Raw genomic sequence first — 20,326 nt, forward strand, 5'->3', positions numbered from 1 at the left:
AGTCTACAGGGCACCGTCTAACGTGATTTAAAAAAAAAAAAAAAAAAATTATAGCCACATTATCTCCCCTTCAACTCTGGGATACATAGCTTCTGTTTCTAGCTAGGTAAATGGAGTGTTCCACTCGAGGATCCTGGTGTCCTACCTTTCAAAGCAATTTGAATTCTGTGCCTTCCTGAATTTGAAAGGAATGTATTTGTTGCAATTCTATTTAAAGTATTTGATACCCCCCAAACTCTCTGGTTAACAATTTAATTCAGTTGTTAAAAAACGAATCCGCCCTTTAAGGAAGCTTCAAGTTGTAACACATCTGTCTTACATATACATCTCAGGCTACGTTGTATACAGTTTTGAAAGTACAACGCTTTTTCGGATTAACAGTACTGTTTCTGCATTTATTTTATCCTGTTTATGCAGTGTTTAATTTAATCAAATCTAATGTAAACACGGCCCTTAGGTGCACTTAAAATTAGTGCTATCTTTCAAATCTTGCTAAATTTTGACGTTTGCTTTTTAATTGCATCTTGCAAACTGCACATACATAATTGTGGCCCACCTGTAACAGAACATCATTGAGTTATCTCCCTATATCTGCATAGATTTTTAAAATAGTTTTTGGTCTTTGCCGTTGATGTACATCATAAGAAGTTGTACAGTTGTGATTGCCCATCAGTCTGGACTCTTTCCCACTTGTTGGCTCTGTTCATTCCATTAACTAAAACAATCACCAATCAAACAATGGCTTTGTAACGTTGGCTGAGCTCACAACTTTCCATTAGGTCTCTGCATCTCATCATGTTCTTGAAGTACAAATTTGTCATAAGCTCAGCAGTCCAAGTTTCATATAGGTAGGATTGATCATTATGTGCTTCTGAGTTCCCATGGTTGCGCCAAACCATATAGCTTGGCAACATTTGGCTTTTGATTATTATCACTGCTATTCACATAGTGCCTATTATTATTATTATTATTGCATTGTGAAGCCTCATTAGTTTTATGGTCCTCAAAGCCATAACGCTGAAGTAACCCTGAGTATCTTCCTGTATAGTGGGTCCAAATAAAAGCAACAGCTTTATTGTGTTCTTTTAAACTCGGAGGTGTGCTGCATAACCCTAAGTATGAAGGCAATTGGAAAACGCGTATGCAGTATTGAAAAATGCCATTTGACTGTTTTACAAAGATCTGAAATTGGCACAAATTTGTCTTTTTGAATTCCCAGGGTTCACTTTCTAGTGTGCTTTGACTCTTGCATAATTTGATTTGTGGTAAAGATTTATCCAAAATGTGGTCTGTTGCACTTGTGCTCCCTAGTAATCAGAGAGGAATCTGTCCTTTTAGAAGAGGACATGATTTTTTTTACCTCCATCTCTTGAATACATGTTTGGCGTTTAGAATCATTTTTTTTTTTTAACAGATACCACTTTTACTGGTCCCTTGCCTTTTTTTTTTTTTTTTAAATTTGCGTTATTTCTTAAATCTTTCCACAGGATTACACATTGAACATTATTGAAGACCTGTTAACTTGTGTGAAGGTAGTTATTAAAACTATTAATGTGCAGTTTTTGTTTTACTCTGCCTAGTCAATGCAGTCTGCTCAATATATTTTGCCAGGTTTATAGTGGGCTTTTCCTCGTGTTTTGTCTTTATCATTTTCCTAAGCGTATATTCTTGTTAAACTAAATCTACAACTTCTACATCTTTTCTACAAGATCATTTCTACTTGCTGCCCAAACCTCAGTTCTATTTCTTGCTCTCCACTGTCACTGGTGATTGAATCCCTGCATCATTGAATTTTTGCGTTCCTCTTTGTGGTTTATCTCCTGAAAAGTAATGTTAAGATACGAGTGAAAAGAAAGCGTACTTGTTAAAATAAAGCAGATCTTGTTTTAGGTCTATATACTATACACTTGAGTATAATTAAATGACACATTGAGTCCTACTTGAATCTTAAGGATTTGCCTTTTAAGCTGAGAATTGTCCATTTTAATCATCTTGATGCACAATTGCATTTTTCATTGCATCTGTTTGACTGTGACTAAAATTGCTTATTTTTCTACAGAGTTGTCGGCGTTCTCTGCTTCAAGAAGAATCTCCTCAAACACTGATCCTCTTTCTTGCTGTTGCATTTGAACTGAAGCGTACATAACTTTTTAAATTTTATTTTTTAGAACATTTCTTGCAGCCATCCGTTTGTTTTGATTTGTAAAGAACAGTATCTATAGCATTGCAATGTCCAAATCATATCAGCAGGCCTCGCTAAGTAGAGAGTCCCAAGGTCATCATGGGCGGGAGATTTCAGCGGGACTCGGCCTCCTTGCTGCTACCCATTCTCTAAATATACCAGGCTCTCTTGGAAGGATGACGCAAGGTACTGCACGCCTTGCTAGCCTAATGAATCTCGGTGTTAATTCTTCATTGAATCAGCAAGGATCTCTGTCATCTAGTGTTTCTGCCCATAATATACCATCTAAATTCGGCTTTGGAAGTAGGGGTCAGCCATCTTCTCAGCACCGTGGTGATCCAGAGCAAGCTACAAATATTTTGGCCAGCTTTGGTCTTTCTGCTAGAGATTTAGATGAATTAAGTCACTATCCAGAGGATAAAATAACTCCGGAAAACTTGCCCCAGATACTTTTACAGCTGAAAAGGAGGAGGACTGAAGAAACTGCTTCGTTGGGTTATAGTAGAGAAGGCAGATCTGCTTCCAGAGAGCAAACCTTTAGAGTTCCTAGGGATGAATGGGAAGAGGCAAGGCCCCTTAGAAGAGAGAGCTTTGAAGAACATGGCTCTGTTAACCCAGTAGTAGATTATGACCATGGAAATCGATCTAAAGAGTCTGCTTATTATGATCGAATGGATTTTGAAGATAGATTAAGAGATCGAGAGAGGGTTAGAGATGATAGTTTTTATCCTGAGGCCTCCTCATCCTACAGAAAATTTGATGCAGATTATGAAAGAGGGGGCCGTGGTGCCGGGCAAGAAAGGTCTCTTTTTGAGAAAAAGAGAGGAACTCCTTCAAGTAGCAATGTTGAGGACTTCCATGGATTGTTACCAAAAGGTTATCCGTACCTGTGTTCTTTATGCGATATACCAATTCACTCTAACAAGGTGAGTGTATAGAGAATAAGATGCTTCAACTTATTTCTTTGTTGCAGACTCTCTTCGCTGCTCCTTAGACACATCTTATTGACTGTTTTCAAACTTTGAAACCGTGCATTCAAATACTTGTGCTAATCTATCTCAAAAGTGTCTGCAAGTCTTTTTTCACATTTCTTTTTTTTAAATTACAGGGCTATACATTAATACTTTCTATTTAGCCATAAGGCTACATAGCCTGGCTCCTATTCTCATCAGGATGTCTTGCTGTTTAGCCTGCTTTCACGTTCTTATAGACCCATAACTGGCATTTCGTCAGCACTTCTACTGCTAAAGAAGTTCTTTGGAAATTTCATTATTCCGTAGTTTCTTTTGACATTTAATGTATTTTTTTGCTACAATTCTAGTTTCTCCTTGCCCACAAGTTAATGTATAGCCCTGATTCTACCAAGTCTTGTTTTTTTGTTGTTTTTTTTATTCCAGATGTGTTCAGTCTTGACATTTTTTTGAAGTCCTCATAGCTATGTAATGTTGCTTAGACTCTTCCAACTTATTGATCCGATTTTAATGCATACCTTATTTTGTTTTACCTTTTTTATAAGTATATGTAATAGCTAAAACCTAGTCCTCAGTTCATGGTGGTTTATTATACATATGTAATCATGGAGAGGACCCTTTCTGCAAACCTCTTGCATTGAACAAATGTGCTGCCTGTGTTCACATTATTTGCAACAAACCTGCTTTGTTACTCTTCTACACGTTCAAAATAAGGATCATAGCTGTACATGCAATCTTTCCCACGTTCAGAATGCTTTACCCGTCATTTTTCCTCCCGAACTACCATCTTCCCTCCCATTGTTTCCCATTGCATTGGTTTTGTGTGCTTATCTACTACTTTATTTTCTACCAAACGTCTCTTCGATTTTAACAATCTGCTTCAGTGATTAAGTTGAGATGTAGCACTTTTAAAGTGGCATACCAAAGTGACCACACAGTTGTATTTCAATTTTTCCCACTTGTCTGTCTTAATCTTTGGCCAATGTTGGACACTAGTACAGTATCGTTGGCATCGTAAAAACCTGCAGGTACCTTTCAATACAACTTTCAAAATAAATATTTTACACAGGTACTAGCTTGAAATTCTCGTTAAATAAGGTTATTGAAATTGGAGTGCAGCCCTGAAATACTTTATCTTCAATCCATGCTGGTAACCTGTTGGGCAAGTTTAGTTGTAGGTTACTTGTGTCCTGCTCAATATGTTGCCAGGCAGTTCCCAGTGAGAATGATCATAGTTGAAAATGTTGGAAGCTAAATCTTCCCTGTTGTATAGTGGTGCTGTGAACTTAATTCTTCACACCACTGTTATGTGATGGGACTTATTTTACTTGTTTTCGTTTTCTTCCTGATAAACACACTTATTTTTATGCTGTCCTAATGCAGATCTGGGTAAAACAGTTGTCTCGTGAGAAACGAATGGGCTTGGGCATGAATATTAAGTTTGTTGTCATTGCGTTCCATATAATTTCTTTTTCAAGTCTCCCATCTGGATGCTAATACCTGAGAAGTAGCTTCATTGTTACCCATTTGGACTAATAAAGACTCTCTTCTGATTTGTGTCCATTAACCTTAAACAATGAGCATAATTCAGGTAATATTGGCACTGCCAACAAAACTCATTCCCTGAGGATTCAAACTCGTGCTTTTGTTTTTGGAAATTTAATTCCTCATACTTGGTGTTCACTGCCCTCTGAAAATTCATTCGACTAAGCACTTTGAATCTAAGACCCATAACTTGTGTCTGTTACAAAGATTAATTAGGCCTGCTGTCTCACCCTGGACTGACCTTGGATAAAGATTACCAAGTGTTAGTCTAAATTTTACATTGGCTAGTGTTTTCAGTAGAGAAAATGTCTGCCACTTTTTTGGTGTCTAAAGAGGTGGATCTCAGCATTTTGTTTCTGAAAAGTCCAGTGTAGCCTTTTGGCAGTGATCATCTTTCTATCTTCCCAACTGGTTTGGTAGACCATACATGCTCCCTGTAATAATCACCCTCTGGAAGGAAAGTGCTTATAAGACTTTTGAAACTGGAGTTTCAAGTACCAACCATGACACTATAGTATTCACTTCTTTAGAATTTCTTCATATGATGGCTAGATGCCTATTAAAGGATGATCATTTAAATCTGTGATTATGGGTGATCAGATTAATATGGTATACTTTTCTAATTGTATATACTGTCACTTTCATATTTTAGCACGTTAAAACATTATTTGTAGACTGCAACAGTACATAAACTGCAACAATTAAGACATGTTTCCCAAGTAAAAATGCAAACCATTCGATCATCTGTGCAGTTAATTCATCATAGTAAATGAACCTGAACAACCTACCTGTAAAAGCAACATTTAGTGCAGATTGCTGACTGGAAGGTTCATTTCATAAGAGTTAAGAGCAACCATGTTGGAAACGCTTATTAACCTGTAAATTTGCACTATTCCAAGACACAAATGGGGTAAGAGATAATGACCTAAACTTGTTGAGCTTGTGGCTACTGTACAAATAAACCTGCCCAAAAGCAGAAATGCACTGACCCGTTTCCCACGACTTTCTACAATGTTGAACAATAATGCAATAACTGAGTTTAACAATTGTGACTTGCAGCAAACGCCCGTTTTAACCCCTCAAGCCCCATGGGCTGTCAGCGCTTTGTCATTTGGTGGATAACCATTTTATATGTTGGTTACTTTATGATTAGGTTAATTTATGGGACTCTCGGCATCCCCCCCACCCTTCCCCATCACTACAAGCTGCACCACCCCCTGAACAGACAGCTTTCATATAATTTAATTTTACTCAGGAGTTTTGGTCCTCTGCTGTGTGCCTACCCACATCGCTTTTGTGTTGGCATTTTGGAGGTGCGTTAAAAAACAAATCCTCCATCTTTTTTCTTCTTTTTGGTATACTTGACCTTTCTGTGTGTACAGAGCTGTAATGAGGATCAGCACATGAGATTTTTCTTTCTCATTGTCCAGGGCCTGTTGATGGATGCTTTTCTCTTTTTTTCATTCCTTATAATCCCAGGGGTGTGGAATGTAATAAAATATCCACTTGTTCATGGAACATGTTGCTTCCTAAAAAGACTTGTCCTGTAACAAAATCTTCTTGTCCCATTGGTGTCCATTTAGTGCGGCGACAAATTATGGCAGCAATCTCATTACATAAGGGCTCTGATAATAGTCTCTCCAATGATGCCAGGGTTCAATGTCTTTAGTTTTGCCAACTTTCCACAAATCTGCATACTGGGTTTGGTTTGGCGATAGCGGTAAACAATAGTTCCAGGGTCGGGATTCCCTTTTTTATTTAACTTGCATGTTGTAGGGGTATTCACAAGCTTTTCTCTAATCTTTTCCCTTACTGAGAGAGGTTGGAAATTTTTAGTTTTTTAAAGGGCAGAAGTAATAGGGTTGGAAACAAGTGGTTGGTGGGAAAATAACTTTTAAACGCTGAACAGATTTTAGAATGAGCAAATCTACACATGTATATTTGCTTATGCTAATATGGAGTTAACAAATATTGTCTAGGAGTATGATTTCCTAGCAAACTTATGTAAATTCTTGTGAATTAATGAAAGCCGTAAATCTTCACTAATGCAAGGGCATATACCATGGATGCACCTTTGTGACTTGCACCTTTGTGACTTTCTTGAAAATATTTCTGCTTTTGCCAATGTTTGTTGTAATAGCGAGGACCCGGCAGCTCCCACAACAATAACGTTTTACAAAAACTATGCCAAAACAAGACTTGCACTGACAACCAAAAGGCTGACCATCAAGGTCGGACCTATTGGCTTTGCCAATGGTTGGTTATTTTCATGTTTCCCCATAATCTTGATGAAATTAATAGCACTGATTAATTTTTGTTTTCTTTTCTCCCCCTTCTGAATATTTATTGGAAATACTAGCATGTTTCAATACATTTTACTAACTTATGCCTCAAAGAAGTGTAACTAAAATTGAAACAAAACGTTTTTTCCTAGTTGCTTTTGTTTGTGAACATTTTATTTTGGGAGAATGGAATTGTCAAACGTGCTTGCACACGTCTGACAATATTTGCATCTAATCAGAGCATTCTATATAGCCTCATCATGTTAAACTTTGAAAACGTGTGCACATTTTTATACTGAAGCCACTTTCAGTAGTACAGTCTAAGCACAGTTTGTTAGAGCGCTCACCCTAATAAAGGCTTTGCATTAATGGACCATGAATAGAAGTCCGAACAGCATTAACAAATGGTCACAAATATTACCTTAATAGCAGACCCCTCCTTGATCCATATTGTGTTACTGTAAACAGGCAGCCAAAAGGTTTGTTCTGCAGGGGGTTGGGCCTACTTGTCCCAAGGACAAAATAAACATACATATCTGTTCTAAACCGCAAGCAATGTCCTGGGCTTGGGGCTATAGGAATTCCACACCCCTGTAATCTGCCTGTCTGAGATAGCTCCTTCTATTTCTCCTGAGGAATTACTGTCTCTGGATTTCTTTGCAAGTGTGAGCCCTACTGACTCTAAAGTCCCTCTTTATATTGGTCAAATTCTCCTCAAGATGAGGCTTCGAGCAGTTCCGTTGAGCATATTGCAGTATCACTTTGTTTCTTAAATTGTTTATTGCAAACTTCGATTTACAAAAAAAAGTGCATCTCCAGTATTATTTAATTGCCATATTGCCTGTGTTGTACTATAAGGTAAAGTCATGGTTATTGTCACGAGCGAGTAGAGATTGAGACTATTTTTTTATCTGCGCTCAGTGTTTTTTTTTTTTTATAGTTAAATTGGCATAAAAGCCTCTTCAGTCTGGCAGTTCCGGGCAAGTCTGAGTAAGCTTTGTATATCTGCCTTCCAGTCAAATGTCCTGCTGATTTTTGTGCTTTGTTTTGCTTTATCTGAACTCCCAGGGTAGCCCTAATTGTGAACCGAAGTTTGGTTTTCCTTTTGGCACTCATGGCTTATGAGGATTATAAAGCGTTAAGCACGGGACCCAGGTAATGTTCGGCTACTTTGGCCACCGTGGAACTCTTGAGGCCTTTTACCAGGCCTACAAGGTCTTTGGCATTAACCCCTTCCATGCCCATGACTGAACGGTTCCGTCATGAGCATCGGTTGCGCTGTGCTCATGACGGAACCGTTCCGTCATGGCCCCGCCCGCGCTCGAACCCTTCAGCACCGCGGGGGAATTCCCGCCGCGCTGAAGGGGTTAAGAGAAATGTTATGTTTAACTATGCTAATTTGGGCAACTCTTTAAAATTTGATCCGATTGCTTGGCAAACAGCTGAAGAGCAAAACTGAAGATCGGGGCGGGGGATCATGCCTAGTTCACTGCTGAATGTTTAGCTGGGGAACATATCTTATAGGAGGCTTCGTGGATTAAAATAGATACTTGGAGATTCCTATTTGGGGCGCATTACCCCAATCATGACTCCATGATTTCTAAGCTTCACCTTTTAGATTTCTCTTCTGTATCTAAGCTAAAGTAGATTTTTATAGCAGTTTTGGAGAGGAAATAGGAACTCGTTCCAACCATTATATTAAAGAGAAAACATTTCCTATTAAAATAGAAGACGAAGATTATTTGGGACTGGAGTATCATTTTTAAATTATTCATAGATCTTTCAACCAGTTCTAATTCAGGTTCTTCTAGCAATTGCAGTTTGTAACCATGTGTGGTTACTATACGCTAATCACCCTCTCCTCTTCTTCCTTGGTTCTCTCTCAAGTAGCTTTATTTCAAATCAAGCCAGTCACACTCGTGCACATTTTAATATGGTACTCTTCATGGGGAGTGATGCAGTTGAGGTCCTGGGGGGCTGAGATCAATACATGCTATGTTACATGCAATACATGGCTTCTCTTACTTTGGGTACCACAGTGGTATATATGAGTACTTGGCATATGGCAAAATCAGTGTACATTATTTGATTTACAAAATTCAACAACATTCGTAGGTTGACTATCGGAAAAACGATAACTGCTTTTTCTTTGGAAAAAAACACTTTAGATTGATAGTATAGGGGGCACACCTAGGAACATAACAAATTTTAATTCCATCAATGAAAGTGTTGCCAGCTACTTACTGCTTTGTGCCACCGTGTGCCCTCAGACTGATAATGGGGTCCGTAGTTCCTAATTTGCCTTTGCAAAACCCTATATACAAGGGATAATTTTCTTGTCTTTCTGCTGTCTGATGCAGAGTAGGTACACTTTTCGATTTTGATATTAAGATACACCCAGTTAGCCTAACTGCGTTGCTCTGTAATAGTCTCCTCTCTCCTTTACTAGTGTCCTGCTGTGCCTCTTAGAAATGGTGTAGTGAGGTATTAGAGTACAAGAGTGGTGCCTTGAATTTTTTTTTTTTTTACGGTAACTGCACATGAAACCTGTGGACCGAGCCTCTTCATCATTAAAGTATTTATTAGATGCAGTGTTCCCACTTTGACATTATGTATTCTCTAAAAATTCCATCTCTTTGCTAGATAATTTAATGCCTGGAACGTGTAGTGTTAAAGTTTTGATAAATGTCATTTCACTCAAAGTATTTTAGGGCTGGCTTTTGTGGAGCCAGCTAACTCTTCATGAGACAGTTGGTGCAGAGGAAATGCAGTCAATTTACATCATTTTCACCCAATGTCTGGTGTACTAAACAGTTTTACAAACCTAATTTTTCCTAGGCACCACAACATGATCATACATTTTGGAGTCTGTCTAAATTATCCATACTCCTCAAAGAAAGTTACTTCAGTTGAAAACTTAAACAGTTATCGGGATGGGCTGCAAATCAAACATTTACTCCTTCACCACAGTTACCAAAATATAACACAGCATTCAACAGTAGAATCAAACTATAGATGCCGGGTTACTGGCTCAGACTAAAAACCTTTCTTGGTTCTTTCTAAACGGGTATTTCACTAACATGCAGTCACTTGGAAGGTGCAGATTGCCTTGGGGAAAGAATCTTATGGGTTATGGTCAGCATCGTGACCAGTCTTCTATTGTAGTGACTTCTACTGAGGAGACGCCCTTTTAAAAATTTAGGTAGGTATACCCGCCCCCCCACAAACCATTTTTTGCATCGAAGCTGTAACTTGCCCCTTTTTCTTGCGGTGAAATCTGGCTTCTGTCTTAACTTGTAAAATGTTCTCTTTCACATGGTAGACATGATCTCCTGGTGTTTTTATCCATTGGTAAAGTCTAGAACAATATCTGGCAATAATCATTAAATTGGATTATGTGCTGAGGATCTACTTGCAGCTTAACAGTAGGATCCATTCATATTAAACTTGAGAATTTCCTTTGCTGGAGAACTTGATCACAACTTGATCACCCATTTGTACTTCTGAATTTTTAACTGCTTTTAAACGCTAAAGTTTGAAAGCTGTTCTCGATTTGAGTGTGTCTGCTCATGAAGGTCAAGTGATTGTGATATGCTTTGATCATTGAGGCCTCGCCTCCAGTTCGCTCTCTCCTCCGTATCCCGCATTTGTTTTCTGGCTTGTCTTGTTACTCAGTGTAACAGTTTAATGCTGAGTCTCCTTTTTAGGTCGAGGGACCGTCCGGTCTGCCGAAGGCAGAACCGGAAGTCCGGAGATTTTATGATGCTTAGAGTGGCTATTTAGCCCGCCTCTCTTTTTGCCTCTCCTCCATTGGCTGGCTTCCTAAACGGAGGCCAGCCATTGGAGGAGAGAGCCGTCCCTCCAAATTGGCTGTCTTTTTCAGATTCGGGGGCGTGTTCCGTGCTCTTCTTTCCACTTTTTAGCCACGCCCTTTTTTAGACGGGTTTTCTCCTCCAGCCAATGGCAAGAGGAGAGAAAAAGAAACACGCCCCCGAATCTGAAACCGCCGCTGCGTTTCTCCGAGGCATTTCTGCTTCGCCTCGGAGAAAGGCGGCGGTTTGGCAAAGCTGCCTGCCCCTTCCAAATATTACTTTTTTATTTTCTTCCATCAGCTGTGAGTGCGGGCACGGTGGGGGCAGCTGAACGATGGCCGGGAGTTGGGTGTCCTCCGCTGGGATAGTTGCTCATACGTTGGGACTGGTGCAGCCCTTGGTCTCTCGGAGAGAACAGAATGAAATGTTTGCAAATGCTATCGGCGCCATGTTTGTGCCTACGACCTCTTGAACAAGCGTTTTTGAAGTTTGATCTTGAAGGTATGCCCAACGCTGAATATCACACTGCACAACGACGATAGTATTTAGGATTATTAATTTGAAACCAGCTCTTGCAGAATTGAAAAGTGGAACTATTAAAGTATCGTGGCTTAATTCGCTCCATGAGATGGACTAGTTAAGAGGAGCACTACTTTTAAGTGTATACGTGTATATTCCTAGGCATTCACTGGTATTCTTCAGATTATTAAACGCGTGTTATCCTCACAGCCTTCTTTATCTTTCTTGTGTTGATGTTTCTGGCAGGTTCTTCATACACCTCTTTAAATGTGAAACTTCCGAATGAAGGGCTGGTCCAGTTTCTTTTCATCCCGAGCGTTGTTTCTTCCAGGTGTGACTTATATAAATTGGTGTAAGAAATTTCTTTACAAGTGTTCATCATCCCACTATTTTAATGAGAACAGCGAGTGCCGCCAATTCCTCTTTGTTCCGTTTCAAAACAGAGTGAAGAGGATGCAGCTGTGTGCTGGACATTCCGTGAGCCATATTCGGTCTGGAGAGAGTCACTTTTCAGACTAGTATTCCGCGTTAAGCATGCGCAGTGCAGCAGCGTGATCATTGTTTTTGTGCTCTTTCCAACACCGATGAGTGCACCCCCCCCCCCCCCCCCCCCCAATCTAAATCCAGGCAACTGAATTTGCGAGTTACCTCTAGGATTCCACTTATTCATAATGAGTATGCGCCATTTCGCTGTGTTCGTGACAGAGCAGTGTTTACAAGCCCCTTGCGCCACTTTTGCGTCATTTTTACCATGGGAAAAGTGACGCAAAAGTGGCGCAGGGGTCTTGTAAATCTGCCCCGTAGTCAATCCTCGTTAAAAGAAACGCCCCCTTCACATACTTTAGTTTTAAGCAAAGCTGTATTATGCTTTATATGAACACCTACATCGTAGAGCTATTACTGCTGCTAAAGAAACTTTCATTTTAGGCATTAAGTTGTAAGAGATTCACTAGTTGCGAACGATTATACTTTATTCGTTTTCCGTTCATTTGTTCCGGTTATGGGCAGTGCAAGAAAAATTAAACAAAAATGTACTCCGGTTTTTGAGAAACCACCATTTTTTGTGGGGACAGGTACAGGGAGCGGCACCACGCGCAAACTGGGGAGGGGGGCGGTCACGGGTTGCCAGTCACAAAGGGCTGTGTATGATGAGTCGGAACACGGCATTGAAAACCAGTCTATTGCCTGCCGTTACCCATGGGTTCTTTTTTTAGAAACTGCACACCTAAAAGAATTAATAACAAGGAAAAAGTAAAGCTGTTCTGATTTTACTAAATTAGTTACTAGCTGAATTAATTTAATAATAGTTTAGGGGTAAAGCATCTACTCAGAAAGCTTGGTCTACAACACAAGTAAAATATTGGTTTAATGGGCTTGCTGAAGAGATCTCTGTAATCTCCGGGCAAAGGCTTGGCGCACTGTGAAGTAGTTTAGGGAATTAATATGCCTGCTACTTTGCTGAGCATCTCGTGTAATCTTCCCAAATAGGAAAAAGCTCAGTCAAAAATAATTACAAAGTGCCCAGGAAGTGAGGCCGTTGCAGCCCTGTTGTGCTGGAGATTGACATCAACCCCCATACCCTGCGGCATTCTACTCCGAATGGACTGGCACAACTGCATTGGTCCCAGTGTTGACGCGCTAAACTGTGACACGATTTGCTGTGGCCAGTCTGATATTATTTGAACTTGTTGGGTTCATGCCGCGGGCAGCGTCTGTGTAGAATGCCTGTCTCTAGTTGCTTTTTAGGTCGAGGGACCGTCCGGGCTCTTGCTGTCTCTTTCGTTTCCCCCAGTTACCTTTTCTCCGGCCTGCAGACTTCCAGTAGCTGCCCCGGTGTCTACCCCATGGGGATGTCGTTCATTTGTTCACCTCTCGTGTGCGCTGCGAGGGCGCCCCTCCACAAAATGCTTGAAGTTGTGGGGTACAGGATGCCATTATACCCATCTGATAAAAAAATGAGGAATACCAATAGCACTACCTATAAGATTGCCGAGACCATTGCATTGTAAAAGCTTGTTATATTTGGACATTGTTAGCAGTAGCCTCCTCTGGTATTAGCTGGTTGTTTACATTTTGACCGTTGCAGAATTGCAGCGTGTTTAACTTGACTGCTGCATATGGTTCTCTCTACCTCCAATGTTTAAATTGTGATTTGATAAAGTCACACTTTTATGCTTGTAGCTTTGAGTGGATTGATCTGTAGTTTGTGGATGCTGCATAAAAGGAGATGTTGGTATTACAGCACTTCAGCACTGAGTCCCAAAAGAAGAAAATCTGAAATGCTCCTTTCCTTGGTTTGAGTCTGCCAATGATGAGCTCTGCAGACTAGAAGCATAGATCTTTTTACTTGTTCATCAACAGATTGATCCCATGCATATCCCTGGGACCAATAACCTTTTTTCTTTCCTCTCAAAGATAGATGCTACCCTACAATCCATCTCATGCTCAGTTCGAACTCTCCTTCTGCAGTTGCCCCACTCTATTCACTTCAGGGCTAGGTGCTGAGCTATCTAACCTTTTACACAGTTGACTCCGAACGACTGAGCAGGTTCAGACTTCTGCAGTCAGTTCACCTGTGTGGTCTACAAAATAGAATGTTTAAGGCATGTTTAAGGCATATAGGTCTCTGGACCTCCCCATGCCTGTATCCCCAGTGTTGGCTCAACGTCCTGGGATACTGGGCCCTCCCACCACTCCGACCGCTGCCACGGCCTTTCCCGGTGGTTTGGCTGCTTCACTTTCACAGTGCTCGACGGAGCACCGTGATCTGATCTGAGCCTTGCCGTCGCACAGCCCCAGACATCGCGACCTTCATCTGCGCTCTGCTGCCGTGTTACACCCACAATCACTGGATCATGCCGGCCGGGACCTGAACGGCGTCACGCTGCCGAACAACCCCCATCACCGATGGTACTCGGACTACTCCATCTGTCTTCTTCGTCTATACCCCCGAAGGCCGCCCTGTAAGATGGCGACGATGAATCTCAAGATGGCGATTTGCGGACAGCTTTCACTCTGCAAGATGGTGAACGCCGTGGCCCTACAGGGAGACCAGGGTGAGAGACCGCTCTCCCTTGCCCATCTGTCCTCCCCTACAACTAACCCGATTCTACCTCGAAGTACCACAATGAGCTGGTGATGAATTAGACCCCCCCCCCCCCTCCGAGGGCCTCCCTCCATGTTAGTTTTGACCCCCGAACAGCCCCCTACACCGATGATACACGGGCTTCCTTTCCTGTCCTGATCGCCAACCCCACCAAAGGGCTGTTCCTGAATTTGCGACGATTCGCCAGTTATTTCACTCCTCAAGATGGCGATTGCCAGTGTCTCTCCAGTGAGGCCAGGGGTTGCAAGTTTCCGTATTGGCCTCAGACACATAAAATGACCCCTGGTTTCAGGGATCCCAGCGCTGCTTCCCTGGTCTTCTTATCCGGACTGGTTACAGCTATGGAGTATGGGTGTTCGTTTCATGAATCCCTGTGCTGTGTTCCCAGGTCAGCTCTGTGATTTTTTTTTTTTTTTTTTTAGACCTTGGAACTGTCCCTTCCTCCTCTCCACCCACAACGCATGTCCTGGGGGGTAAGCAGAAAGACGAGACGGACGGCACTCTCCAGGAATACCGGGGCCGGTGCTTTTTGATGGAGTTATGACGATGCCCCCTGTGCTGATTGCAAAACTGTTATGTACCTACTGCGGAGCCCGAGCAACCATGGCTGATCCTGTAACGCACTGATCCTTATGTAAAGCGCTCTGATACCTCCGGGTCTAGCCAGCGCTATATAAAACTTTATAAATAAATGCTTGTAAAGTTCAGTAAATGGGCAGAATTTCTTATGTTCATTTTTATAAATGGGTAGTGTGACCCAGACAAAACACATTTAGGTGGAGAATTACGTATGGTTTCCACATTTGAATAGAACTTCTTGCAAGCCAGGTGCCTCTGTAATCCATTTTGTTGGTGATCATGTATTGCACATGCCTCCTTATTTTTCTGTACCTTTTATAATTCCAACAAAACAGATTTTACGGTAAATTTATGTGTTTACCCACCACATTGGTTTTCATCTTTCAATCGGTGTACTCCTCTATGTTCTTTCTAATAAATGTTTCCAAGATAAATCTGACTTTTTCATGAGCGTCCGTTTGTACTCTTAAACCATATGAAATGCTTTCCTTTAGTATTTTAGGTTTAGTTGAATGACTGTGAATCAATCCGATTTAGAGCTACTTTTTCTTCTCAAATTTAAACTTCCTTCTCAAGTTATTCATCTGAGTTAACACTGCAAACCTTCTGTTACACATTTCGTTGCTGCATTATTGGTACTTCTGAGTTACCAAATGACTGCATTGCTTATTTTGATGGCCATTCGTCATTACTATAGTGAAGTCAGGTGGGATAAACTAAAAAAAACATTTGGTGTTATTCCATGGGTGTGTCTTTAATCTTTCCCACTTGACATCTTTGTGTATTTGTGGCCTCTAGCATATCTGAATCGAACTGGATAAGAGGGGCAGCCACTCTGGTTGCAAGGCACAGTCAATATCATAGGGTAGAACCGACGTGCAAATTAAGCTGGCACCTTTTAGGTGCTGAAGCACTTTATCTCTCTGCAGGTTTCATTCTTGGTGGTGCAGTGAACTATTCAGAGTGAACTGCCTCTATACTTTTTTTTTTTTCCTGCCTTCCCATTTCTTGTGTTCCAGCAACTGTTTCTCAAGATGAGCTTTCTTGCAAATGGAGAGTTCTTCACATGGTAAGTTGATTATGAATTTGCATATTCTGCCTTTGTCTTTCCTTAAAGAGGATATGAGATCATGTTGGGGTCTCTTGAAGTGTCGTATAGAGCATTCTAACACCTGTATAACCTACAACCATGTTTCTTCTTAGCAAGTTTTAGTTTAACCCATTTTGAGTGTAGTGTGTAGCCTATTTGAATTGGTGTCACTATTTTATAAGGGGAATTTATGATTCTTGGGTTATAATAACGAATGCTTTTTACTTTTAGGAGTGGGACCAACATGTCAATGGACCAACACACCGAAGACGATGCCAACTCCTTCTTGAGCTGTAGGATATTTTTGTGCTCATTACCTTTTCAATGCTATAAAATTACTTGATAATGTACTATAACTTAATACTTTCGACATGCGTAATTGTGTGCAAAATATAATCAAGCATATGAAATGCTAACAAATCTATTGTAAAGTGTTTATGTAGGGTTTTTCATCACTTTCTTTGCTGAGCAGAACATTAAGATTTGTTTGCTTAATTTGAAAAACATCAGCTGCTTTTTGAGGCCGATTTGAGTATTGGGTTAATTCTTCATGGTGTTGCTGTGCTACAGCAATTGAGTGTTTTCTAAACTTTTTAATCTCTAGGACCCCTCAACTTGCAAACAAATATTTTAGGAGCAAAGACCACAACAGTTCAGCTAATTAGAATACAGTGCTTTGTAGTAAAATTGTTCTTCAATGTGCATCCAGCCTTCCAGATGACGTTTCTCAATCTGCACAGGACCTCCTGTAGGCCATTAAGTTGCATTTTCTCTATCTTCAATCTTTGACAGAAAGGACAGATATCTGGATGATGGGAAGGGGTACACTAACAATACAAACGCAGTGTTCAATTGAGCCTTTTTTTTTTTCTTCTTCCACTAGAAGGGCACTCCACAAAGATAATACTGTGTCCCTAAACAAGTTTGGGAAGGTTGCCAAAGATGAAGACTAGCAGAAAGGCAGAGCTCATTTCTACAGGATTCTTTATCAATAACTTGGAAAAATATCTGACCTAACTGTTCTGGCAGGCATAGTGGGGTTACTTTTGATGGGGTACCCTTCCATGAAGGGAGTAAGACTGGTTTGTGTGGGCTGCAGCCTACCAGAATACCCTTGCACTCCTACTTTGCCTCCCATTTTCTTATCCTCAGAGGTTTTGAATGAGTTTTCTAGTCCCTCTTTACTTCCAATTTTTTTAAATAAAATTGGGAAAATTTGCCAGTATGACCAGCAATAAACTAAAAAAAAAAAAGCTTTAGGAATTAATCTTTTCAGTAAGAAGTGACATAAGTTTATAGCAAGTGGATGGGGGGCGGTTAAAGGGCTTCTGAAGTGAGTGCTTTAAGAATGTAAAATCTTGAATGCTCTAAGATCAGTTTGGTACCAATGCGTTGGTCTCCACTGGTGAAATTCTTCTAGTACTTAAATCTCAAATGGTCTGTTGCAGGATTACTGTACTGAGTATATCTGAGTACTGCAGCGATTCCAAGGAATTATGTTAAACATCCTAGGGCAGTATTTCCCAAACTGGTCTGAAAGCATACTGTTTTTATTTAATTTTTTTTTGTGGGTCGCAGAGATAGCAGCAGCAGTTTAAGATGAAAAATCTGTATTTATCTGATCGAGATATCTAGCGGCAGAACCCTTACCTTTGAATGTCCCAGGTTTCCGACAGGATGTGGAAGAATTTTCTTTGATCAATACCCCTGTGTGCCAATAGGTGGCGTCTGTTGATTTAAAGCGATATCTGCCTTGTCCGTACTGCATGTGACATGTGTGCCACCTATAAAGGGCCCCACCTCTGCGTGCCGACATTGGTTCTTTACTTACAGCTCCAGTCAAGTGCTGATCTAAGAAGAGCGCTACCCTCTGTCACTTTTTGACAGGATTTTTCGACCTTTTGTTTCCATCCTCCAATCCCCCCCCCCCACCCCCCCCCCCCCCCACGCCACCCCACTGCACCGCACCTTTTTGGTGTGTAGGATGTCGTCTAGGAAGACCTCTGGGTTAAAGCTGTGCTGCGCCTGTCCTCGTGCCAAGTCCGTGACAGACCCTTATTTGGTCTGCCTGTGGTGTCTGGAGTGCGACAACAACTCCCATGTCGTGCTCCGACTGCCAGGCCATGGCACCGAAGGCTTTGAGTGAGCGTTCCCTTAAGTTACTCGCGGCCTGCAGTCCGTGCCATACTACACTCTTCGGAGATCATGGTGGGTTGTTGGGGGGGGGGGGGGGTGCCTGGGGTGCCCTATCGGGTTCTGTTCTGGTGACTTCGTCGCCGAGTGGGGCCGGGCCCCCCATGAACACGGAATGGGATCCGGACCAGCACAAGCCAATTGTACCACTGCAACCTTACCTGACACCCACTGGCGGCGCCTGCCCCATTCTGATTCCTAACAAATGAGTACAAACTGAGTTGATTGACACAGATTGCAGTGCAGCCAGTATTAAGATGTTCTAGGTCTTTTTCTTAGCCTTATTCTGCAGAGCTAATCTTTGAAGGGGCGCTGGACCCCTTATGAGTAAATGGACTGGTATGAGGCAATGGGTGAGGCCAGTTGACTGGATACATCCCAGGACACTAGCATGCTTTATCCTCCTCCTGTGGCTATGGAGGAAGGAGCATCTTATGCAATGATTTTGCGCAGGGCAGCTGATGTCCTTAACCATCAGCTATCCTCAGAGGCTGTCAAGACTAACATCTTGACAGGTGCTACACCTGGGAGCTTCCTCTCTGGAACCCGCCACTCCCCTGCCGACCCACACTACTTCACTACCCACCCCAGAGAGCTTGGCTGTCCAAGCCTCCACTTCCCATGGTACGTTTCGGCCACTCCCCTGGACAGGTAATCCACGAGGCTGGTCAGTTGGGGGCAAGAAGTTTCTTCCGCCAGCCTTGCATGCTTTTTTTTAACCCTTATTCCCACTGTCTGTGGGATACTGTTGCCCAAGTGCTGCCACAGGTCCCGGAAGAGGCTAGGGCCATCCCCATCCAAGCCATAACAGATGGAAAAAAGGCAGCAAAGTTCATCATTCGATGTGGCTTGGACATGACCGACTTGCTAGGCAGAGCGATTTCTACGATGGTGGCTCTTAAATGCCACATCTGGTTTAGAACATCTTGCTTTTCAGGGGCTGCCCAGGCTTCTCTCATGGACATGCCCTTTGATGGCACCTTTCTCTTTGAAGACTAGGCAGACATGGCGCTGGAGCGCTTTAAGGACTCTTGGTCTACGGCCAAGTCCTTGGGTTTCTCAGCTGCCTCAAGTCCTCAGCCTCCCTTGTGTAGCTATGGAAAGTTTTTTTTCAACCGGGTCAGCCCTACTCCCAGCCACCAAGCCGCACAAGTTCCACAACTCATGCATGGACGAAAGCACAGTTTGCTCTGACCACGTGAGTCTGGTAGCCACAGGGTCACCTCTAGCTCTGGCAAAACATTACTGCGGGGCTACTGCCTCCCCTTCAAGGCAATCTCTCTCCCAATGTATGCATCCTTCGACCGGCTGATGGAGGATCATTTACTTTACTTCCAGAAAGAAGTCATCGCTCTTTCGGCTGTTCCTGCTACTTCCTGGTCCCGAGAAAGGCCTTCGTCCCATCCTATTAAAGACCTATGAGCCCTCAACTACTTCCTATAAAGGAGAAATTCAAGATGCTCACTTTGGCTCAGGTCTTGTCTGCCCTAGACCAGGAAACTGGATGGTAGCATTGGAATTTCAGGACGCGTATTTTCACATCCCAATCCTGTCTGCGCACAGGCGTTGGCTACGATTCACGGTGGTCAACTAGCACTTTCAGTTCATTATGCTCTTCTTTGACCTAACCAGCACCCATTAGGTGTTCAACAAGGTGATGGCAGTGGTCACGGTTCATCTGCAGAGACCAGGGATGCAAGTCTGTAGGAAAGTGGGTTTCTTTTGCAACCTGTGTGCCATGCCTGCAATCTGCTACGTGTGTGTGGCCCAGGTAAGTCACCCCTCTAGCAGGGTGCACTAGACCACAGGTGATGGTACAGTTGCATGCACAATGTACCCCTACAGTCTCTAAGTCAATTCGTAGACTTTGGAAGTGCAGTAAAGCCATAAAGAGTATATGGCGTGGGAGTTGGTTATTATGAACTCCACCGATCCATAATGGCGTTACTGAAACCTTAGAAGTTAGGTAGCAATTTTTTCTGCACGCTAAACCCACACTGTTGCCATTGTGGGGTTTAATGTAAAATGCACTTTTTTTTAAAGATGT

General features: G+C 42.0%; 1 protein-coding gene across 4 annotated transcripts in view; it reads left to right on the forward strand.

Moving 5' to 3' along the window:
• MATR3 (matrin 3) overlaps positions 1 to 20,326 on the forward strand; it is a 225,390-nt gene that overhangs the window by 7,422 nt on the left and 197,642 nt on the right. For 3 of the 4 annotated variants that reach the window (XM_085617885.1, XM_085617887.1, XM_085617888.1), the window contains exons 2-4: positions 1,488 to 1,532; positions 2,060 to 3,108; positions 16,318 to 16,379. In XM_085617885.1, coding sequence (XP_085474011.1) covers positions 2,230 to 3,108; positions 16,318 to 16,379 — 941 coding nt within the window. In that variant the 5' untranslated portion in view covers positions 1,488 to 1,532; positions 2,060 to 2,229. The remainder of the gene's footprint in view (positions 1 to 1,487; positions 1,533 to 2,059; positions 3,109 to 16,317; positions 16,380 to 20,326) is intronic. The other variant, XM_085617886.1, reaches the window with a different exon arrangement.

The sequence above is a fragment of the Triturus cristatus genome, chromosome 7, assembly GCF_964204655.1.
Source record: "Triturus cristatus chromosome 7, aTriCri1.1, whole genome shotgun sequence".
Taxonomy (NCBI): Eukaryota; Metazoa; Chordata; class Amphibia; order Caudata; family Salamandridae; genus Triturus; species Triturus cristatus.